We start from the raw sequence: 24,643 nt of genomic DNA on the forward strand, positions 1-24,643 counted from the left end.
GTTCTCTCTAATTTGCGTACATTTTACTCTTTTTCTCCATTACTCAGATTTATAGTCTATCCAGCTATCATTACTTTTTGTTGTTGTTGTTAAATGTAAAGAAATACTAGAGTAAACATAGTTTATTTATTAGAAGTGTCATGTCTTTTTAAATCAACTTAGGACTTGGATTATGACTTGTTTTTGTTAGTGCTCTGGTATTTGTTTTTCCCACAAGCCTTGTTATTTTTAGTGTTCAATTTTGAAGAAAGAGGTTTTTTAGGAAAGCATACATTGCATTACAGCAGAAGCACTTGTACTATCTTGGAAAAATGTTTAAGATATATCATTAAGTGAAGAAAGTTGCATAAATGTACGAACCTATTCTTTTAAAAATGTGTGTTACTGTGTGTATCTCTACATATGTATATAACTTCTGAAAGGATATATAAAAAACTTAAATAGTGATTACATCAGGAAAGTGGATTTGAAAAGCTAAAGGGGACAAATGACTTAAATTTTTTTTTTTACTTTGTAAGCTTTTATACTGTTTAAATCACTTTACCATGAATAAGAATTACTTTTATTAAAGAAAAAATATGTCTAGTAGAATTTTAAAATAAAATGACCTCTAATAACCGTTTTTCCCAATGGTTGAGCTCAGTGCCCATACCACCTTGATTTTCAAGTTCCATTCCTTCCAGAATTGGACAGTTAAAATGTTTTCGTGCTTCATCCTAAGAATCAGAAAAAAATATAAATCTTATAAAAGTGCAATAAAATAATGGCAAACTCTTTATTACACAAGATATAATAAAGTAGACATTAAAGAATTTCTTTGGTGAGAAGAGAGAAATAGTGTTTTTAATATAATTAAAATATTTTGATACTCTCATACTCTTCTTTGCAAATAAATTACTATATCTTTTCAAATTTTTTCTATTTGAAGATTTTAATTTTAAGGCACATATTTCAAAAAAATTATAGACAAGTATGATTGCTATTTGTAACTCTTGTATCAACACTAATTTTAATGTAGGTATAAACTGCTCTTATGGATACAATGTTTGTAGGAAAAATAAGTTGTTCGTTAAAATACAATTTTGCTCATTTGGTTCTGTCTGTCCTTCAGTTAGAGATTTCTAGGTATGGGAAATATGCCAAGATCAGTACAAAATTTCAGAAGGCAGAGAGAGAGCTGTATTTAGTCAAGGAAGTAAAAAGGGAGAATAGGTTTCTGTCATTACATAAGAGTGTGAAGGAACACTGTGATGGTTCATTTTATATCATCCCTCTCCCTTTCTCAACAGATCCCATTGGTTCTGTTTCTCTGGAGAATTCTGACTAATATAGACACTAAATGAAGTAACCAGCAGTTATGCAAATAGTACCAGTAATCCTAAGAGGTATCAAAACAGAGGAACACTGGCTTAATACAGTGGGTAGAATGGAAACCAGGAAAGTCATTGCCAAATTTCCATTTCCTCAGATTTCTCTGGCCTGTAGCTTTATTGTACTGTCTTTATATTATTTTTTCTATTATCAGCTCTAAAATTTAATAAGTTATTAAACAATGATTAGTAAAGAAAGGACCATAATGAAGGAAAAGAGCAGATGGCTCATGAGACAATAAATTCAGTAATACTTACGACAACACGAGGTGTTACTAGGAGATACACAGTGTGAGAAACTATTTTATTATCTCGAACATCCCATAATCTTTCTACTTTTCGAACTACTTTATCACTCCATTGATATAATCCAAGACTGAAATTAAAGAACACAGTCACTTTTGCAAATTCATCACACTAAATGTAAAATTGCTTATGAATATCAATGAAGTTAAAATATTTTGAGCTTACTATGTACCTAGTCCATGCAAAGTATTGATATTTTCTAATTTAATCTTTTCAACAATCTTATAAGGTTATTATCACTATTTTGCAGATAAAGAAACAGAAGCTTAGAGAGTTGAAGTAACTTGCTCAAGTCTACATAGTTAATACTTGGCTAAGATGACAATAAATTACTTCCTTTTAACAAATTTATTGGATAAAACAAAAGCAAGTCCAAAGATGTCACTTTAGTGGGGAAGTATAATTTACTTAACTGTGCTGTGAAACAAGTTATTCATCTAGGAAGAAAAAAGTCAAATCCCTATTTCATCCCATATACAGAAATAAATTCCAGACAGAAGTCAGCAAAAATGGCAGAGTAAGGACCTCTGAAAATTCTCTGCTTCATGAAAGCAATGAAAAAAAGTACCAAAATTGGCCAAATTAACTTTTTTTGGAACTCTGGAAATTAACCAAAGATTTGCAGCAATCCCGGAAGCATTTAATAAAAATGGATAAATCTCAGTAAGAACACTAAGCTTTCTGGTGTTTCCCCATGCCTTCTCTTCAGCCTTGTGGCAGCCTTGAAAACACAAAGCCCACAGTCAAGGTGAGAACCAACAATCTGGCAGCCACCAGAGGGGGCAGTATGGAATTGACTGGAAGAGATATTAAAAAAAACCAAAGTATGATCAAATTGAATGTCTACAAGAGACACAGCTTAGACTTAAAACACATACAAGTTGAACATAAAAAAGATTAAAAAGATATACCATTTAAACAATACTCAAAAGAATGCTGTAACGGCTACATTATTATCAGACAAAATAGACTTTAGGAGAAAAATTGCAACTACAGACAAATTGCTACTACAGGGAAATTTTATAACAAAAGGGTCAATCCACCAAGAAGCTATAACAATTATAAAAATTTATGTACCTTATAAAAAAGCAAAAATAAATGAATCAAAAATAAATTTCAAATGGAGTAAAGCTATGATTGTAAAAACTTCAAATAATAATGGACTATAGAAAATTTAGAATAATATTTGTATAATCTTTGGAGGACAGAAACTTTTTTAAGCAATAAAGAAAAATAGATTAATAATATAAAATTTAAAAACTGTATGGCAAAAATATGATGATAAAGAGATAGTTAAATGGGAAAAAGTAGTTACAACAAACATCAAGAAGGATTAATATCCCTAATTTATAAAAAACAAAAAAACAAAAAAACCTCTTAAAAAGTGATTAAAAAAGAAAAAGCAACCAAGACTGGTCTTAGAAAATAGGCAGTGTATAAAGAGAAAATGCAAACAGCTAAAACCTTACTAATAGTCCTAGAAATACAAGAAGACACCAACTTTTACCAATCAGATTGGCTTAAGAAAAGATCTAATATGGTACAATATCCAGTACTGGTAAGGTGATAACAAAAGCACTCATATATCCCTGATGGGAGTGTGGCCTGCCACAACTTAAAAAAAAAAGGCAGTTTTTATTAAAATTCATAGTGAACATAGATTTTAAAATAGAATGCCACTTTAAGGAATCTATCTTGCCCAAATACAAGCACTATTACAAACGCAATTTATTTATTACAGAAAATTATGATGAACATCCATTTTGATTTTTACCTATAACTTAAATAATTTTTTCTGGCTTTTTCCTACCTTACTTCTACCATTGACCTTACGAATGTGTCATTCTCACCAATAAAATAGAATATAAAAAGGTTATTTTTCCCCACCATTATTTTATGAAAAATTTATGAAACACACAAAATGCTAAAAGAATCGTATTGTGAACACCTGTATACCCAATATCTACTATCTTAAATCTACAATTAACATTTTGTTCTATTTGTTGAATCACTTATCTGTTAATCTACCCATGACAAAGAGAATTTATTCTTAGTTCCTTTTATCCTTTTCCATGGCATGGCAATGTTTAAACATAAATAGTAAACAAAGCTAGCAAGAAAATAAATAGCTTGTACCTTACTAATAACGCCAATATCCTCTTCACCATCCACACTTCAAGATTAACAGTTATTCCAAATAGAATAGGGACAAATCCAACTCTTTATATGTCATTCCAAATAGAATAGGGACAAATCCAACTCTTTATATGTCTAACGACTGAATTCTCATTACTTTATTACCTCCGTTTATACTGTAAAATTCCTGCTTTTGAGGAATAGCCTCGATGCAAAAAGCACTACAAATAATCAGTTTAACAACAGTTCTTGGGTGTGGGTATCTCTCTCCTCCTTACCTACATCACTATGTAGTTGATGCCTCTCTCAATATTTATGTTCCCCTAAGACCACAATTCTCAGAAAAGACCAGACTTCTCCCACACCACCAAAAAAACAAACATACTCCATGAAGGAAAACATCTATTTCTACATTAGAAATTCATTTCACATGTACTCTAAAAAATATTATGCCAAATAAAGTATTATCTGCTTTAATATTTATTTAATTCTAGCCATTTTAATAGAGATATCTGTAACTGAAGTAAAATATACATAAAGTAAACAAATTTTAAGTATAAAGATTAATTAGCTTTTTATTCTATACCCATATACCACTACTCTAATAAAATATGGGACAGTTAGGAAACATCAGCCCCTGATTTGGGCGAGAAGACCTCACAGTGTGACGATCAGACGTGTTGTGGTTTCAATGACCTGTTTGAGGGGTTTTGGTTCAGGAGTCTCTTCTATGTCTTTTTCTTCTGTGTATTCTTTATGGCGTAGGTCTGAGCAAAACTGGCATGAAATGACTGCTGTTTAGAATAACAGTTACAGAATGGACATCCTGGGCCAGAGTGGTGGTGGGAGGGTGGGGGCAGGGTAAGGACAGTTAGGAAAGGTTTCCTTGCACCTCTCCCCAATCTATACTAAAGCATTTAACAGCAGCCCCTCAAAAAAACCACTAAGCTGTCTTTCATTGTTGCCTGTTTTTAAATTCCATACGAAATGGACTATTTGACTTCTTTTGCTCAACATTATATCTGTGATATTCATACATGTTATTGTATGCAGCAACAGTGTACTTTTAGTGCTTTGGAGTTTTCAATTATAGGAATATATCACAATTTATTTATCCATTCTACTATTAATGGACCTTTGGGTAGTTTCCATTTTGGGGGTATTAATAACAAAACTGCCATGAACATTCTTACATGTCTTTTTGTGAGCATGTGCTCTTAGTTTAAAGATGTACTTTTATATGAATGCATGCAAATGGTTACAGTTCTATGGCTGATATTCCATATAAAATTCTTGATAATTTTTTTAGTGTTTCTTGATATTACTTCAGGCTCTGAATCCCTAGATCACAGCTAATATTCAGTGTTAAATACCCCCTTTACATGTAAATATTTCCATGTACAGAGGCAATAATTATTAATAAACCAAAATATAACCAACCCTCATTTTCCCATGGCCTGACTAGTCTGTAAAGTGATACAAGCTACAATATAGCAGAAAAGAGCCCTGCTTAGCAAGGAGAGTTCCGGCTCTTTGGACTGCCACTTAAGCTTTTTGCAACTCAATTGCTTCACCTGTAAAATGAAAAGTGAAACTAAATGACCTCTTATACCCTATCTTGTTTTAATAGCTACAATTTTCTTAGGCTAGCCATAAAGCCACTGTTATTTATAGCACCTAACATGCAATGATTCCCAGATTCTAGTATTAGCACCTTCCTAAAAGAGAACAAAAACAAAAATAACAAATACCTATAATTAAAAGGTGGGAGACCATCTGCAAACCTTGAAGTTAGAGGATTTCCATCTTTATCATGGTAGAATGCAAACAGCCCAGCAGAAAAACCCTACAAGAAAAAGTTCAAAATGTTAAAGTGAAAAATATCAATTCTGATTATAGACATAACATGCTGCTATCAAAAGAGAACACTGATATAACCACATAGAAGCACTACATCAGTACTTCCATAGAAACTTCTCATATTAGAATTGGACAATAAAGTGTTCCATATTTATGAATTTTAAATTCCAATTACTTGAGGTTATTTTAAATGAGGAAACCAAAAGTAATGATGAAGATACTCTTTAGTAGTAGTATGGGCAATGCATTTATTTGTTTAAGAATGTGTTTATCACAGTTGATCTTCACATAAACTTTCTAAACTCTATAACTGTATCCAGGGAATGCTACTCTTGAGAACAATTAACAATACAGTTTAGAGTAAGGGAGCTGAGTGATCAAGTGTGAGCCTAAGAGCACTCATAAAAATTCAGTCTTTGATCCCAAAGTCCACATTTAATATATGTCTACATTTAAAAAAAAGGAGTGTAAATGTGTGCATGTGTGCATGTGTGTGTGTACATATAAGAAAAAAGAACTGAAAACATATATATCGAAACATTAGATATGGTTCTTTTGCTAGTAAGGTAATGTATAAAATCATCCATATTCCTAAAATAATTTTACAATGCAAATTTGTATGTTTATAATTACATTTTAAGAAGTCTTCAATTTTAATGAGATAATGTATACCTCACATAAAGGTATTCAAGTTTTCATTCTCTATCCCTCCCCTCCAAAGAAAGATGAGAAAATGGACAAAAAAAGGTGACATTTGGTATATCCTATTTCATTACTAAGATTTCTTTCCTTGCTTTCTTTCCTAATCTAATAACTAAAACGAAGCACTTTTATAACTACTTTTTAATGTATGTTTTATACATTGAGAATGTTATAGCTTATAGTCAAATAACTAACAATCATAACTGACCACTTAATCAATTTCATTGGCAAATTTCTTTGCTTACATAACTGGTCTCTGTGTCATTCAAGGCTTGCCAAAATGATTAATGGAATTCCGATTAGTCTTTTATTCCTATATTTCTTCTTCTTTTTTTAATCTCTGAAGATACAAAAGACACTTAGTGGACTCAGCTAAGAAAATCTCAATAGTTTTTAATATACAAATTGCTGAAACTATATAAAGTTTAAAATAGTATGATTTGCCTCATCCTTTATAATATTCTAAATGCATATTTTTTCAACCTGAATAACTAGAAAATTTCTAAGAAGAATTATCTCAGGATTATCTAGTATTCAAAGTACCATGGATGACTGTAGTTAATAGCTATATTTAACTTTACAATTTTTAAAAGAACTCAAATTTACAAAAAAGTTCTAAAATTCTAATAGAAACTTATGTATCTTCAAGAGGACTTAAGATGTTAGTTTTGCCATATTTTCTACAGATTTTTTTAAAAGAAATAAAACACTACAGAATAAATCCTGCTGACACTTCATTACCTAACCCTTTCTCCTTCCTCTGTTCCCAGAGGTAACCACTACCTCGAAGTCGATGTACATAACTCTCACACATGCTGTTACTTTCAGTGGTGTCCTGCTTTGAGATTTGATTGCTAAAGTGTGAATACCTTCTCATACATTTCTTGGTCAACTGAATTCTTTTATTATATGAACTGTCTATTCATAATTTATCTCATGTTTGGGACCTCTGCATTCATGTTCACTATGAAGCAGACTTAAAACCTGTCGTTTTTCTCTGGTTCTCATCAAGTATCCACAGATTTTAGAGCTTAAAGCTTAAAATGTTAATTAGAGTGATGACTATCTTTCACCAAATTTAGCAGGTTCAGCTTACTTTAATAAAAGGAAAATAGATGATTCATTTAAGAATCTCTTTACTTGAAAGATATACATGCTATCTGATTATCCTACAGTTTCACCGAATTATTCAATGTATTTGCTGATTTAAAGACCAAGCCTTGCATTTCAAGCTCATACATTAAGGCTCACTACAAAAAATTAATAAATAATAGCCACTAATTTTATTATACCTTACTATGTACGGCACAGTGCTAAGCTTTTTGTATATTTTGTCTTATTTAATCTTCAAGAAAAAAAATCCATTGTAGTATGTACTATCCTCATTTTACAGATGAAACTGAGGCTTACAAAGGCTAAGTAATTTGCACAAGATCCCAAAGACTATTAGTGGTAGAGTTAAGAAGAATCACTCCTAGATCTGTGTGATCTAGTACCTCTTAATTTTACTGCCATCTACTTTCTAAATATATGAATAGCATCAACAGAACATTTCCTAGGCTCTTAGGCAACTTTAATTCCCTAGACATACAGTAAAAGTTCGCTATTTTGGATGAATTAGGGAAATGGAAGAAGTTCTGAATCAGTTAGTATATATAAACTTAGAAAGCCTAAATACACCAAGAAGATTTTTAGAAATGAGATCGCTTAAGGTGATAAGATCTATAATTAGTATATCGGTTGTCATTTTAGAGAAAAGTAAATTTTTCTAAATTACTAAGTCTTTTTCTGAAGAAACGTAATTATTTTCTCAAAAATCTTATTTGCCTAATGGATTTACTTTTTTAATTATTCTTAGTAGAATAACTCAACCTAGCCACTATGCTAATCATTATAAATTTTCTATTGGCAGAGGCCTAACCAACTAGGTTTTATAGAACATGAATCTAATAATCTATGTAATCTTAAAATTTAATATATACATCAAAATGAGAATACAATAAACAGAAAATCGAGGCATGAAGAACAGTTAACAGTAAAATTTACCAGGGCATGAATAATCTCATGTTTCACTGTGGACAGCATCCCAATAAACTCCTGAGGCTGGGTAGAGATCATATTTGGACACAGGTTAGCATATCCTGCTACTGGCCTGTTAAAATAGACATTGAATTTTTTATTATATTCCAGAACAATATGTATTATGGTATTTACTAACCTATACCTTTCTATTAAAAACTACCCAAGGTCAGAAAAACCTTTGCTAAATATTAAATGTCATTTAATTATACTTTAGCATGAATTTTTAAAATGTCAATATATATCAAAAAAAGGAATGAACTGAAAAGTTCAAATTCTAATGCTATTTTACCTTCAAAATCCACATCTGACTTCAGCATTTTACTATATTTACAAGCACAGGGACAGACAAGTAGTAAGGGAATCCAGATATATGACAGGACAATAAGCAAGTCATTCAGGTTGCTGAAAATTGTTGAACCTTCTTATCTCCATCTTGCTGTTCCCCTTCTCCCGCCTCAACACTGCCCTTATTCACATAAAGATCTTTATCATCCCACTATCTTCTTTTATATTATATACCTTCTAGAATCTACAGAATTTTCCATCTCCTTCTGCACCCAGAATCTGAGCTGACTCTAATAAAATATGGAACAATGTCAGCACCGCTGGAAAGGTTTCCTTGCGCCTCTCCCCAATTTACACTCGACTTTATGGCATTTAACAGCGGCCCCTCAAAAAAACCACTAAGCTGTCTTTTATTGTTGCCTGTTTTTAAATTCCATACGAAATGGACTCTTTGACTTCTTTCGTTCAACATTCTATCTGTGATATTCATACATGTTATTGCATGCAGCAATAATGTACTCTGCAACCCAGAGAAATTCAGTCAGTTCTACCATGCACCTATTTGTCTTTCAAAAGCTATGGCAAACTGACAATGGTAAGGAACCCCAAGGTCCTTTCTCCCACCACTACCTTAATGTTTTACCACAGCAACATCAGAGACTAAATTGTGATTGCCTATTTACAATTAACATTTGCCTTATTTAAATAAAAACTTATAGAATACTTTCTCGATACTTGAAAACAGAATTACACTTAGAAAAAGTGTGAATTCACTTACCAAAACTCTGCCAGTGGCTTCTAAAATATAAAATGGATGTCATGTCAGGCTTAAAACCCATCAGGGACTTCCTACAGAATTTAGATTAAAAGAGCTCTGACTGTCCGATGCATTTCCCAAAGCGCTCATCCTCAAACATGGTGTTCACTGAAGTAGCTTCTAACAGCAAGAGGTACACAATGGCTTCTTCCTAACACAAGCTATTTCTCTACATCTTTATTTAGCTGAAGCCTAACGATGTTCAGGTTACAGCTAAAATTTTACTTTTTCAAAGAGGCCTTCTTTGCCCAATTGATATAAATTATGTTTCCCCCTTTGGTTCTCTTTTATGTTACAGCACTCTATTTTCGGGGTTTTTTTTTTTTTATAAAGTATTTACCACATTTTCGAAGCACCTATTCATTTGTAAATATATTTAACTAATATCTTTCTCTGTGTAATTTATAAGTTCCGTGAGGCAGGTACACATATCTATTTTGTTCACCTAGTGTGTTGGCAACACTCAGCACTCAAATACTCATGGAATGAATTAATGCAATATGGCAGTTTTGAAGGAAAGTTCGCTTCCTTCAAAAAATTAGAAAAGAACAATTGAAGAGACTGCTCTTTTTTCTGACATCAACATTCTCCTCAGAAAAAAACAAAATCTTTAGACAAGTATAAGACATATATGAGAAGCTTCATATTCACTGATTCAAAAAATATTTTTTTTTAGCTACTCATTCATATCAAATGTGAACTAAATGTTAAAATGCTTTAAACAAACATAATAGCAATACAATGAAACTGAAATGCACCTCTACTCTATGGAGTTTTCACCTCTGTGACAACTATGCTGGACTCTCTTAACAAAAGACAATTAATTAGCTACTTTAGGTACTTTCAACATGTCAGGTAGATGCTGAAAGGAGATGAGCTAATCTAGACCCATCCCAACATGGGATTTTATATGCCTTTTTCCACTTCCCCAGGGAAGCCATTCTGTTCCTAATAAAATGTTCACTTTAACATGTCTTTTATATTAAAAAATAATAATAATACAAGCTCATTGTAAAAGGTCTATATCCAAACAGTAGAGAAATGTATAAAGAAAAAATGAAAATTTCTTGTTTTACAACCCATTCCCACTTAATGCCACTATCAAAGGGAATCGCTATCAACAATTTGGGTTGCTTTATTTTTAGGGTGACCAGTCCTTGCGGTTTGCCCAAGACTGAGGGGTTTCCCAGGATATGAGATTTTCAGTGCTCAAACAAGGGTAGTCCTGGGTAAATTGGGATGATTAGTAATACTAATTATTTCTTTTTCCTCAGCACATTCAAGTACATAGATAGATTTTTAAAACAATTATGGAATCATATTATATACACTGTTTTACAATGTTCTTTTGACACTCAATAGTATAATCAAAATGAGATTGGGTGTGTGCATGAATGTATGATCTATGCGGTTTAGTTCAAATTAAGATAAAGAACCATGATTTTGCAGCACTACTATTAGGAAGGTATATTTCTCAAAGTCATCTACTTTAAGAAAGTATCTCATTTTATCAAGTAATTTATCATTCATTTAGCATTTCCTTGATATAAAGACACCCTTAACTATAAACTATCACAAATTTAATAACTGCTTCTCAGGAAAAAAGGAATACTCTAAATAAATATATATCTTCTTTTTACTAAAAAATATTAGATACATATCTACAAAACATATAGCACTTTTAGTCATACACTCAATATCTGACTCTAAGCATTTTCGACATTCAAAAGCTAAAGATTTTTTAATCAATTTCATATATCAACAATTACATAATATCATAATAACAGGCTGTTTTTCCATGATACTGTTTTTTGACCTCTTCACTACCTTCAGTATTGACAGTATAATTCTGAAGCACATACTGGTATTTCCTTTGTATGACTACTTGGTTCAACAATCAATTTTTTTCCCCTTAAATGAATTAAATATCAATAAAAGTGAAACAGCTCTTTATTTTTATTATTTTATTTTTTTTAGCCTACGGCACCTAGTAGTCCTAGGTGGTCTCCCATCCAAGTACTAACCAGGCCCGACCCTGCTTTAGTTTCTGAAATCAGATGAAATCGGGCATGTTCAGGGTGGCATGGCCATAGACAAAACAGCTCTTTAAAGTCAGCAAGTCTTTTGACAGAGAAATGAATGTTCAGGACCTCAGCAATGGTCCTAACACACACATGAATTGGTCACATTAACTCTTCTAGTTTTAAGAATGTTACATACAATCTATTCTACTGTCTTTAATTGATTTGTCTGGAGTATAACAGGCTATCTTCTACATATATAATAACTTCATTTTAAGGCTACTTCACTGGAAAAATTTTTTCGAAATAAAAAAATCTTTCTGTAAATAAAAAAAAGACTTTAAATTTTTAAGCGATAATTTAGCTAAGTGACGAACATATCAAATGATATGACAATTAGATGAACAGTTACTTTTAACATCTTACTTACAGCTTAGCACAGAAGTGCTCAAATTAAAGTTCAAATAGTTTACTCAGAGAGGTATTTACTCCCTCGAAAAATTCTCTTGACAGCAGACTTTTTCTTTGGAGTTGGTACTGATATTACCATATAGGTAACAGTCCATAATCTGACTTCCCCAACTTCCCATCTCCCCCATCCAAGTAGTGTGCCATTTTTTACTACTGGAGGCAATCTGGTAAATGCAAACTTCCTGTACTCTAAACACTTTTATATAATACAGTTTGTTTTAAGAGTTCCCATATTATTGCTTGGGAAATAAGTCTCAGGGGAAAGTTTACCTGTCCATTTTTGCTTAAAAAAAAATAGGCTGCAAGAGATTATGTTTTCATGGCTACACCTCTCTGTGGCCAAGGCACCAACATAAAGAACGAAGTCGGCATCCTGGACTCCCTCTTGGTCTGGCACACCCACCGCTCCACAGGGCCACTTACCCCCACGGCAGACCCTGCATTGCTGCACCCATGATGGGCAACAGAAAATCAGACGAGATAAGGTTAGCTGTGGGGACTTTTAATTTATAGTGAATCCAAACTCTTAATACGTATAATTTTTTATTTATTATCTCTCAACTTTTATAAGAATCCACATCTCCTTTTACTCATTTCCTGTCTCTAATTTTGAATTTTACTAAAATTTCTATTTATGTAAAATGATCATAAATCTTTTTTGGATTATAATTCATTTTTTTAACAGGAGGGAGGTGCTTAAATATCTTTCCAAGTCAATACATACAGATCTACTTCATTCTTTAACAGCTGCATAGTATTCCATTATATGGTTATACCATAATTTAAGTAACACTAATACAAGCATTTTATAGTTTTGCAAAGAATATCCTTGAGCATACATTACACAGTTATAAGCATTTTTATGGAATACATTTCTAGGTTTGGATAAAGCATAGATTTTAAGAGACAATGTCAAGTTGTCCTTCAAAAATACTGAGGTATATACCTGCTAAAAGATATTTTGGAGAATAAAGTTCTAAGCTGAAATGATTCAGCAGCCTTAGAGACAAATTGAAAAAAGAAAGAGTACACACAACATCTCTATTATTTTTACAACTATGTGTGGCTCTGCAATTATCTCAAAATAAAAAGTTCAATTAAAAAAAATTAAAACAAAAGAAAGAAAATATCATTAAATTCATTTTAAAACCAATGAAGAATAAAATCAGCATACCTAACTGATTACTTTTGGTAGAAGAATGAAGCTTTTGAATGTAAGTCTGTAAAAACTTCTTGGTGACACAGATTCAAAATTTCCCATGAGTTTATCTTAAAGAATAAAAACATTGCTAAGAGCAGGCTGAATTACCTGGAGATGCTCTTCAGGCACTATAATTGGGCCACATTTTGTACGCTCTGCACATTCCCCGGTACAGTATCTATGGGGATCATTTTCTTTCCGCAGGTATTGGTTTGTTGCACATTGTCTTCAGTTCATTTGCGCATCCAAGTTTAATTACAAAAAGAAAGAAAGAAAAAAAGAAAGAAAGAAAGACTAGTTCACAACAGTCACAGACATTGTAAAAACTAGCAGCTGCTAAACAAGTTCACTAATAATTACTGTTTTAGTTAGAAAATTGGACTAAGAAAGAATTTTTGTTCCATGGGAAATCCTCCTGATCTGGATTTTCAAATATTTCATAAAGCCAACACTATAGACAATCAAAGGAGGGAGAAAGGGGAGGTAGGAAACAGGGAACAACTATACTCTAGGAAAAAATCCAGTAGATCATCTCATAATGGAAAATCAGGGAGTGATTACCCGGCAGGTGCTTTTATATTCTCTTAAATACCTTGCACTTTGGTCTCTAAGAAAAAGCATAATAAAATATGCTAGTAAATTTCCTAATTTGCCATACTGATAGAATGGAGAGGGTAGAGTACTAAATGACTCAAGAAAATGATTTGTGTTTAAGGTAACATACCTGCTAAGTAAGATAGTGCCAGCAGGTCTACGAACCTGAAAAGTCTTCTCTAAATAAGAAATAGCTTGTGGAAAAAGTTTGTTCTAAATAAAAGATGAAAAAGAAAACCAATCAAAATTATAGTCAATATATTTAAAACGAGTAAGCACAGCCTATTAATGACTGAGGAGAAAAAAGGGAAAAGCCTTATAATTCTAGAACATAGTACTAGTTAGTCAAATATTGTGTGGCAAGGAGTAGGAGAGAGAATAAGTCTAGGAGCAAAAGAATTCCCTCATTTTCTAGTTGACTTAGGGGAAAGAATACTAGATAGAAACTCCCTTCCCAATCTCCACTTATGTTAGAAAACATGAAACTCAATGATTAATCTAAATTATTTCAAATCTGAGGCTGATTTAGCTGATTCCAACATTAAGGTAGTTTATGTTAAAGAAACTTTTGGTTAGAAGATTTAACATCACTTATTTCTGTGGCCCCCTAATGAACTGGCTTAATGTTTATGTGACTTCGTAACAGTTTAAAAAAAAACTGATGAGGTTAGCACTTCTATAATTTTGGCATATCATACTATCAAGTCAACTAAGCTTCAGTAAAATAAGCACTTCCGCCATGAGAATAATGTTCTCAAAGTATTTCAAAAATCACTTTTACCCTATCCTCAGCATGCTTTGTTCTCCCAAAACTTAAGAGAACAAATAAGATGATGAAAAGACTGATTTAATATCAAATTATAAAATGAGAAGACTAATTTAATATCAAATATGGACAAAGTTTTGGTGCGTGCAGCACAAGAACACCTTTGGTGAAAATGATAAATACATTTATCAATTCACTACCAACACCTTTTATTTAGTAATCCACAAAAGAGTTATGTATATATTTTTCTTTACTGACGTAGAATTTACATACAAAACAATGCACCCATTTTAAGTGTCCGATTCAAGCCATAAGTATTTATTACATACCTTTACAAGGTATCTTTTCTCAGGGAGCAACCTGAAAATGACCACATAAAACATAAGAATTGCCATGCTGGGACAGAGCATTGTCTCATTTGTTCAGAATACACTGGCAGGAGCCCCAGGAAAGGCTTTGTGGAAGCATGCAATATCAATCTCCCAAAATCTCAATTTAACCTCAATGAACATTTGAGAGTTTACTCTGTGTCAAAGCAGAACACTAGGCATGACTGTATGTTACCTATTTATTTGGGAAGTTAAGGAAAGGAAAAGACATCAACTACTCTTAATGGCGAATCATAAACTACTATAGATTCATAATTGATGGTTTTTGGACCCCTCTTACACTTAATAAAAAATTAGACTATGTCATCTCTCTGGTTAATAATTTTGTAAATGTTTTTATTATTGTATATATTAGCACGTCCTCTTATTTTTCTTTCAAGTACTTACTAAGCGGTGCCTTCCAGGTCAGTTACTGACCACACCCAAGCAGATTCACATTTGTTCTGTTCAAATTATTCATGATGTATAGATTTTAATCATATCCTATTGTCATCATCTTTTCATACTAAAAAGAATTCTTAGCTTAATTCCATCTTGAAGGTGTACTGACACCTAGGTCCATCTATGGTATTTCAGGTAACAGATAAAAATATCTTTAATAGTTTGATTCCTAATAAAAAAAAGATAACAAAATAATGAGGTACTTACTCTTCAATACTTTTATCATAAACAGTCTTGATTCTTAAATGCTCATCAACATCTCTCTTTACAACATGATTTGCCTTAAGATGAACTTTATTTATGACCTGAAAAAAACAGATTTGAAATTTTAAAAAAAGATGTAGACATTAGGCAATGGAGGGCCTAACTCAAAATTAATAAACTAAATTTCAAGTGTAATACCCATAAAAAATAAAAGAACTAATAAATGCAGAGATAGTTCATGTACATGGATAGGAAGACTAAATATTACCAAGCTGTTAGTTTTTCCCGACTTGACCTATAGATTCAGTGCAATCTCAATCAAAATCTCAGCAACTTATATCATGAATATAAACCAACTGATTCTAAAATGTATATAGAGAGGCAAAAGACCCAGAATAGCCAACACGATGTTGAAGAACAAAGCTGAACAGTGGGTGGAAGTTTCACAGTTTTCAGCTCTTATAAAAAGAACAATAGTGATATCCAAAAAAGAGGGGCTGCCTCTAGAGATAATTTCCATATCCATGGGAATGTTCAAAATAAGTTAGAGAGCTGTACAGTGGCAACAACCACTAGAAGAAAAGGTTCCCTCCGGCACAGATTTTACAGGTCTCTGAACTACGTTCTCATATTTTAATCTAAATTGAAAGCATGAAGTGCTGAGCTTTGTGGGAATGTTATTTAAAAAAGAATTCATCACAGGGGTGGGGTAACTGGGGATATGCTGTTTAAGGGTACAAATTTGCAAACAGTAGGTAAATAAGTACTGGAGAGCTAATGCACAGCATAAAGATTATAGACAACAATGTGTATTATAAACGTAAAAGTTACTAAGAGACCAAAAAAATTCAGCCAAACTGCAGTGTCATGATAAAAACTGTAATACCACTACAAATACCAAACTGGCACATAGGGTTATGAACAGTAAGTATGCATAGAAATTTTTGGAAATTACCACAAAAATGTGTGGTCTTAGATTTCTGGGCTGAACTGAAAATTTCTAGGCTAATATCTCTTGATAAAGGAGATAAATTGTAAAACCAATCACAACATGCGGCCCTGTCCCAGATACAGTGTCTCCTTTCCTCAAATAGTGATTGTTGTGGGCCCTCTGAGCTAAGTATTGTGGAAGAATCAAAGTATAAGCCACCAACTTTATCCTAAGGAACCTTACAATTTAACTACAATGACAAGACATGCCTGAAAACTAATCCTGCATCACATACCGGTAGTTGGTTAAGTGCCAGAAGAGAGTACAGATAAATCGTACTATGAAATGGAAAGAACATTTTGCTGAGATGGTTTCAGCTGGTTGTCCTAAGGTTAAGAAACTTAAACTGAGACGGAAAAAATTTAGACAGGGAGAAAAATGGAGTGGGAAGGAGGTAGACACTTTCGGGGAGAAGAATAGCGTAAATCAAGCAATGTGATGAGGTAACTTGAAAACTGAATCTTGTGTCCGCAGAACCAACATCCCTCTAACGCCTTTGGTTCTATCATTCCGTTCCAAATCTTTAAATCAGTGGTTCCTAAAGTGTGGTCCTTGGACAAGTAGTATCACCAACGTTCTGGGAACTTGAACTGCAAATTCTGGGGACCCATCCCAGACCTAAAGAGTGAGAAAGTGTGGGAGTGGGGCAGCAATCTGTGTTTTAATAAGTCCTTCAGGTGATTCGGATGCATTCTCAAATTTGAAAACCACTGCTCTAGGGCTACCTGCTACGCACAACCCTCCGCACACGAAAGTGATGATAGTTATGAGTGCCTAACTCAGCCACTTTGCTGGGTGCAGGAACGGAGATGATAGCAGGTCCCAGCCCTCTAAGCGTTCATTCACTGGCCCAATTTCGCTTTCTCCTCCGGTACACTTTGTTCCAATCACTACTCTCTATGCCATTGCTTTCCGTATTACTTTACCCTCACAGGGCCCGCTCTCGCCCTTTCGCCGCCCTACCTCAGTGTCAGAGGGGACGTGGTGCCGGCAGGGAGGAGAACTGCCCAAGGAGACAGGAATAGATGTAGCGCTTGCCCGGAAACCGCTCAACAGGAGTAAAACGCCTCGAACCCATAAAGAACAGCTCCAGTGCCACCGGCTTGGGCGCGGGCCTAAACCCGAGGAACCCGTTCCTCCACCCCACTCAGGCGCCATCTTTATGCCGAGCGTCGTTACCATGGAGTACGTGACGCCTCCGCGCCCGGCGCCAGTCCCGCCCATCGCCTCTCAAGGAGGGTGGAAGGGCCAGACAGCGAAAAGATGTTTTTCCATTGGATAGCGTCACCTGCAAGAAGTTCACCGCGGAACATGAGACGTACATCGCGCCTAATTGCTCAAAGCCAGCCAATAAATGCTGATTGGCAGGCGGCCCTGGTGAGTTGAGCTGTTGACTGTAACGGGGTTGTGGTATGTGGGTGTTTTAGAGGCAGTTTTTCACTCTTTAATTCAGTTAGTCACAGAAAAGACATTCACCCAATAGGTGACAAGTAGCTTAAACAGCTGCCGAACTTTTTATGGTACAGCCCTCTGTAAATAAGGTGAATGGAATTTTCATTTTTTCTTCAGTCACTAATTTTAGGTCCATTCTTAAAGTTATTTCCTATAAAATCAACGGTGGGTCCTTTACTATTTAACCCCATCCCTTATTTAAAAACCAAGAATAGCAACTGTATTAACTCAGATTACATGTATCCTTGCCATTAAGGAAACTCTACCTTCAAAACTGAGCAGTGAGGAACTACCAAAAAAAATTGGAAATAGGGACAAATCTCCATGGCCCAAGAAACAAAGAATTAAAACTAGGAACTGGAAGCACTTAGCTGGAAGTCATTCAACAGGAATTGGATATTGCAAGTACTATATAGGAACCGTAGTAGTAGGAAAAAAATAGAAAATCCCCAAGAGTTTATATTTCATTGGCAAAGATCATGTACTCAAATACACAGGGGTGGGACATTTTGTAAGTAGACTCATAAGACAATGTGTCCATCATCCCACAACTGGTGGAAGTTGGGATTCCAAACTAAATTTTCTCTTTCAGAACATGTGCTCTTTCCACAAGACCACAAAGAAATTATAGACTGTGACCAGTCATCTTTAAGTTCCTAGTTCTAACAGTAGTATGCTGTTTCAGTGGTCTAGCAGGCAAGCTGTTAGCCATTCAGTTTGTTTCCATGAAACATGGGACTCATCCAATGATAACTTTGGCTTAAGGTCTACCTTTGTAGTGAGCAAACCTCTTAGGGCAGCAACAAAGCATTATGTAGCCTTTCATTTACAAGAGCTGCATTACATCAGCTGAAAAGGATTAATTTGCATGCAAGTCTCCTTTATTACTGCATTTACCCATTATCCTAAGGATTCTCAGCTTTCTTCCCTGCTTTGCTCCAAAGCCCATTTGTTTACTCACCATTGCTCTATCATCTATTCACTCACAATGAAGACACATTCACTCAACTCTTCTAAAGCTGAACGGCATTGAGATTTTTCTCTCCTTTACATAACTAATCCAGACCCGAATATCCATCTGCCTTCCTGGACATGTTCACAGCTGAGTTCCTCAAACTCATCAACACCCCTCCCCACAAAATCCCTCATGGTTCCCCAGCTTTGCAAATGCACAATTACCTGCCCAGCAACCAAAGCTGGGAACATGAAAACTCCTCCCCACTTGGTTTTAGTGTTTATGTAGTCTGTTTCAGTGCTTAAAAATCTGTTAAGACTGCAAACCCTACCTGGTTTTCCTGTCTATGCTGGGTTGCCACTAGTTCTAAAATAAATCTGGTCAACCCTGACAATCAAATTGACACTCTATTACATACAATAATCTAAAATCCATTGTACGGCACACAAGACTGCATCTTAGTTTTCTACTTTACAATTATCTTCAGTGGGTTTTAAGTCATATTGCATAACCCAGTTCAATGGTTCCTCAAAGGCCTTCCGCTTTCACGTAAAACCTTTGTGCCATTTCCTTTTTCCGAAATGCATCCCAAGCATTACCCCCTACCCCTGACCACCCCGAGCACTGACACCTGTCACAACGAAATAGGTAATTTTAGTTTATATTGACCATTTGAGGGGTAAACTCTCACTGGAGTAGGTCTGAAATTGGTATTTCCTGCTCTTGCCCCCAGATGTTCCAAGTTGTTTTCTTATGGCTCTAATAACCAAATTCTGTGGCCATGAAGTTCAGTTAAAACTGAAGAGCCTAACTGACTAATGGCCCTCAAGCTGCTTCTCTTCACCATCCACCTTGTTTGCCTTGAGGCCACATGTTCCAAAGGCTGCTAGTAGCCAGGATCCTGGCATACAAAAACAAGCCTATGTCTGTGAAACATGGGACTCTTCCAAGTGCAACTTTGGCTTGAGGACCACCACTGGTCTACACAAATCGTAGAACTGCCATGTGCTAGCCGTACCCAATCTTTTCCCACATCCTCTCCTTCAAAGGTCCTCACACTCCAATACATTTTAGCATGCTAATAGTTTTTTAGTATCTGCTTAAGGAACCCAAATAAAAGATTGTAAAACTGGCTATTTTGCAAACTCCCAGTTTCCTATTTCAATGGAATGTCCAGATTTAATAAAAGGACTAGCTGCTACTGCATCAATATACAACAGACCGCAAACTGATGCCTTGGTCAAACTTTTTTCCTACACATTGAGATTTCCACAGCTCTGCTTAATTTCCTTTGTATTATGCTAAAATATCTCAATCCTACACTTAGAGCCAAGGAAAGCTACATTGCCCAGGCTACTATATGCCAAGATCCCTTTTTCTGTGTCATTGACATTTTTGACTTACACATTTTTCCAAGTGTTATATATTGGAATGTTTTGTCTAGTCACAAATCTCAAGGTTATGTCATTCCTGCCCATTCAACAAGCTGCCAAATGCCATCAATATAATCTCAGATGTCTCACAACTACCATTTTAAGTTACATTTCCCAACCAATCTATCGTGATAATTTTCTTTCATTGACTCTCAATCTAAATGAAGAATGTAACATATAATAAACTGCAGCACCAAAGTTGAAATAAACTGTTAGGGGAAGTTATAGATCCATTTTGATGTGCAAACCTATAAGAGTGTCATGGTATATATCTGTACTTCCTAGCATATGCTGTGTCTTCATTTGTCCAAAAGCCTATCAGAAGATAGGTTTAAGAGCTCCATCATAAACTTTCCAAGGTACTCCTTTCCACTGTCCTTAACCAAGGTTTATTTGTCTCTCTCCCTTTAAGATACTCACATCCTATCCTACTGTCTAAATCTCTGTAATCATTACATATAGCCCTCTGACTTCTTTGCGTACTCTCAAAATGCTGGGAACCACCACCATTTAAGCACACAAGTGAATTTAGGGCAAAGTGATTTTAAAGCCATTTAAAAAAATACAAGAGAACAAATCCACTTTATTTACTAAATTCAAATCCGTGACGGGTACAGCATCTGCGGGGGGGGGAAAAAACATGTCATTAGGTGCATGTTACATACAAATTTACAATATGTTAAATACCTCAATATAAATAAATCTCCCTCTCCCATTAACTCATCTCTGAAAGGCATCCAATGATGACATATCCAGGTGAGGAGGGAACCAAGCCCTCGGTTGCTAAATGAACATACTTTGAAAGAACCAATCTGAGAGCACTGAAAGTCCACTTAATTTTGCTTCTTCTAATGAGTGAAAAACTTCTGATGAGAAACCTCAACTGCTCAGCAGGGCTCAAAAGTACCCCGTGACCCGAAGACTGTGGCCATGTCTATTAAAAATGGATCCTAAAGAAAACAAGAGCTATTTTAGAAAATCACAGGGTCTGGAGTAGAAAATTGGCCGAAGTCCTGGGACCTAAAACCATGAACATCGGTTTTCTTCTACAAAATAAGGCTAATAACACCTATTCTAATAAGATTGTTGTAACGAAAAGACGGGAAAATAGTTAAGAATTATGCCAGTGTATGAATTGTTATTTTCTAGCAAGTACTACAGTGCCCAAAATATATCTTTGTCAGAAAATTATTCATTTAAATACAATTTACACCCTACTCTTGGCCACTTTAGCAAAATCTGAAATCTAGGAACAATCCATTTGAACATTTTGCCTTTGCTTTCCTTCTGATGTTCCGTAATACATTTACACAATACCCACTAATTCCACAGTATAATCTACTGATGACATTTTATAATCACAACAGTTCTTAAGAGGTCAAAGCCCAATGCCTTGAACTTAGTTTGACTCAAAAGGGTGTCATACTGCTAACTGTACTTACTACACGGATTCTGTGTCCAATGGCTTTAGCAGGAAGGTTGCTTCGGAATTTGGCACGAACCATGCCACTGTTTCCATGAGCACGAGTTACCTTTCCCCAAATTACCCTGGTTTTGTTTGGTTTGCCACCAGGAGTCACCGTGTTGCTGATTTTAAAAGAGAATAAAAGAAGCATGAGAACCCAGGCAATTAGTATAGTGTAGTATAAATTTCAAGTGACATCTAGACTAGTGGCTCTCAACCCTAGTTAACCACTTAAGTCACCTGAGAAATTAAAAAAAAAAAAAAAAAAAGGCCAGGGCATCATTCATTCAAATACTCGAAAATCTACTATATGCCACCTCTATAAATTTTCATTTTTGGCAATTTTATAAAATAGAGCAGCTTACAAAATATACATCCCTTTCAGAGGACAACAAAGTAAATAGCCTTCAGTTATACATAAGCAAAATATATAGAATGTCAGATGGTAACAGCTGTAATATTGGGGGGTGGGGAAGCAAAAGGGGACAAGAAGTTTGAGAATACTTGTGTGTCTACAATTTTAAATAGCCAGAGAAGGCCTCATTGAGAAGGTAACACTTGAACAAAGACTGGAATGTAAGGGAACAGCCTGTTAAAAACCTGAGCAGGCTGTGTCACTGGCTTATAGAAATGCGGAAGATACCAAGGGGTGAATCCTAGCTGGTTTAAAAGTAGAAATAGAGTCCTGAATGCATGGAGTCTTTAATGACTTTGGCTTTCACTAATGAGATGAGGATCAGATGTTGTCTGACTTGTAATTTTAAAGGACGCTGGTTGCAGAAGGAAAGGATAAAGATGAAAGCATGTCCCCAGAAATTTTAATTTGCCCATTATGGGTTTAAGAATCCAGAATTAAGAACCAATGCTCTAGAGACGTAATACCTTTAAGCATGTATATGTTGTTGATGCCTTGAAAACATAATTTCAAGGCATCAACAAAATGAATTAATTAAGGTACATTAAAAGTACTCTATAATCTACAGCCATGCTACCCTGAACAAGTCCTATCCTGTCTGATCTCGGAAGCTAAGCAGGGTCGGGCCTGGTTAGTACTTGGACAGGAGACCACCTAGGAAGACCAGGTGCTGTAGGCGTAAAAAATTAAAAAAAAAAAAATAAAATAAAATAAGGAATTGTAGGTTGATAAGGTCCTTGCAATCTGTCAGGTCAACCAAAAGTTGCCTCGCAAAAAAAAAGTACTCCTTCCTTGAAACAATTAACAGCTATAATAAGTGCAGAAAATATCTAAATCCAATACCACCCACAAAACTGACATCCTCCTATAACCTGCCAACAAGTTCTATAAAGTCACAAAGTTAGAAGTCGTAACAGTTCCAATTACTTTACCAACATCTTTTATTCCTCCTTGAATAGGAGACAAATCTCAAATAAAAATTCAAAAAGCATATTATAAACTTACTTCTTTGCCTTGTACACGTAAGCACATCTCTTGCCTAGATAAAACTCAGTCTCATCTCGAGCATAAACGCCTTCAATTTTAAGAAGAGCAGTGTGTTCCCTCTGGTTCCGAAGACCCCGCTTATAGCCAGCAAAAATGGCCTTGGACCATAGCCTAAGACACACAAATACATATTAACCATAAACTGTTACAAGATCTTGTTTAACTTCAATAAACGACCAGTATAATTTGACTTGTAATGACCCCCCCACCCAAAAATTATCTATAGCAAACATTTGATTTTTTCCCAAGTTTTAAGCTCACATTTGGGTTTTTGCCAAAATAAAAAACTACAAGTAAAAATCAATTATATTAAAAACACATACCTTCCTGACATATTTGTTGTTTTAGAAGTCCTGTTCTCAGCAGGCCTTAAAACACACACACAAAAAATCAGTTTAAAATTTTGCAACGCACCTTTCCCACCTAGTCCCCTCTGGTTTCTTAAGCCTATTTATTAGTCAAATTCCTTTTTGATAGGCATTTCACATTAACAGTACGGGAAAACGTAATTATGCTTTAACATTTAAATGAAGCGGAGTCTGGGCAAGACATCCCAAACTCAGAAAATGCCTGATAGCTACGCAAACTCCAAAATGAAACGTAAGTGGTAAGACTCTAAATAACCCCTAGAAACACCAAAAAAAGTCTTAAGAAAATTCATGCCATTATCAGTAGAAATAAAGACCAGGGAAGCACTGAAAAAAAAAAAAATTCTTAAGCAATGAATGAGAAAGCTGAGGTGACCTTAAACAAGCAAAGCCAGGTCTGAAGGGGGAGCAGATGTAAAGGAGCCCCTGCCTCGAAAAAGTAAATGCAAACGAAGTGCAACTATTTCACTATTACAGCCCAGGAAGCAACTGAATACGGGGGCACCCGTTCTCCGGACGTCAGGGGACCAGCACCATCGGTTCCACATCTCCTCCATCCTGCCCTCCCTGTTGTTGGAATCCATAGAAATCAATGAATGGCAGGGACTCCGAGCCGCAGCAATGCCTCGCACAGATATGTGGTCGAACTCACCCACGGTTTTCGTCCCCAAAGTTCAGCAGCAAGAGACTCACTCACCTCCAAAAGCTCCAAGATGGCGGAAAAAGGAAGACGAGGCCCTGCCGCGTGGCCTTGTGGGATGACTACCTCTCCGCCCCGCCCCCAGTTTAGCTATCTTCCGCTACCGCCAAAAAAGCCTCAGAAATCGTCTTCTGACTGAAATAAGCCACATTCAAGAGCACACTTACAATTC

The 24,643-nt window shown here is 35.0% G+C and overlaps 2 protein-coding genes and 2 pseudogenes across 3 annotated transcripts in view; 1 reads left to right on the forward strand and 3 right to left on the reverse strand.

Moving 5' to 3' along the window:
• The window catches only part of LMLN (leishmanolysin like peptidase), a 42,784-nt gene extending 21,881 nt beyond the window's left edge, over positions 1-20,903 (reverse strand). The window contains exons 1-12 of the mRNA XM_025041783.1: positions 17,600-20,903; positions 15,649-15,746; positions 14,941-14,971; positions 13,976-14,058; positions 13,360-13,477; positions 12,321-12,495; positions 11,224-11,288; positions 9,520-9,539; positions 8,421-8,526; positions 5,564-5,658; positions 1,629-1,746; positions 609-716 (exon numbers count right to left, since the gene is read on the reverse strand). Coding sequence (XP_024897551.1) covers positions 609-716; positions 1,629-1,746; positions 5,564-5,658; positions 8,421-8,526; positions 9,520-9,539; positions 11,224-11,288; positions 12,321-12,495; positions 13,360-13,477; positions 13,976-14,058; positions 14,941-14,971; positions 15,649-15,746; positions 17,600-17,860 — 1,278 coding nt within the window. The 5' untranslated portion in view covers positions 17,861-20,903. The remainder of the gene's footprint in view (positions 1-608; positions 717-1,628; positions 1,747-5,563; positions 5,659-8,420; positions 8,527-9,519; positions 9,540-11,223; positions 11,289-12,320; positions 12,496-13,359; positions 13,478-13,975; positions 14,059-14,940; positions 14,972-15,648; positions 15,747-17,599) is intronic.
• Positions 11,534-11,653, reverse strand: LOC112473962 (annotated as a pseudogene).
• Positions 20,904-21,039: 136 nt separating the features above from the next.
• On the reverse strand, positions 21,040-24,562 carry RPL35A (ribosomal protein L35a). Of its 2 annotated transcripts, none has more exons than XM_006906133.3 (5): positions 24,469-24,562; positions 23,727-23,771; positions 23,362-23,514; positions 21,919-22,063; positions 21,040-21,096 (listed from the first exon to the last, which is right to left on the reverse strand). In XM_006906133.3, exons 2-5 carry the CDS (start codon positions 23,735-23,737, stop codon positions 21,073-21,075), a joined length of 333 nt encoding a protein of 110 aa, XP_006906195.1. In that variant the 5' UTR covers positions 23,738-23,771; positions 24,469-24,562; the 3' UTR covers positions 21,040-21,072. The 2 variants fall into 2 exon arrangements, with proteins under 2 accessions (XP_006906195.1, XP_006906196.1); XM_006906134.3 differs by having other exon boundaries at positions 24,424-24,503.
• On the forward strand, positions 22,917-23,035 carry LOC112473997 (annotated as a pseudogene).
• Positions 24,563-24,643: the final 81 nt, after the last annotated feature.

Source organism: Pteropus alecto, unplaced genomic scaffold (genome assembly GCF_000325575.1).
Source record: "Pteropus alecto unplaced genomic scaffold, ASM32557v1 scaffold311, whole genome shotgun sequence".
In the NCBI taxonomy this organism is placed as follows: Eukaryota; Metazoa; Chordata; class Mammalia; order Chiroptera; family Pteropodidae; genus Pteropus; species Pteropus alecto.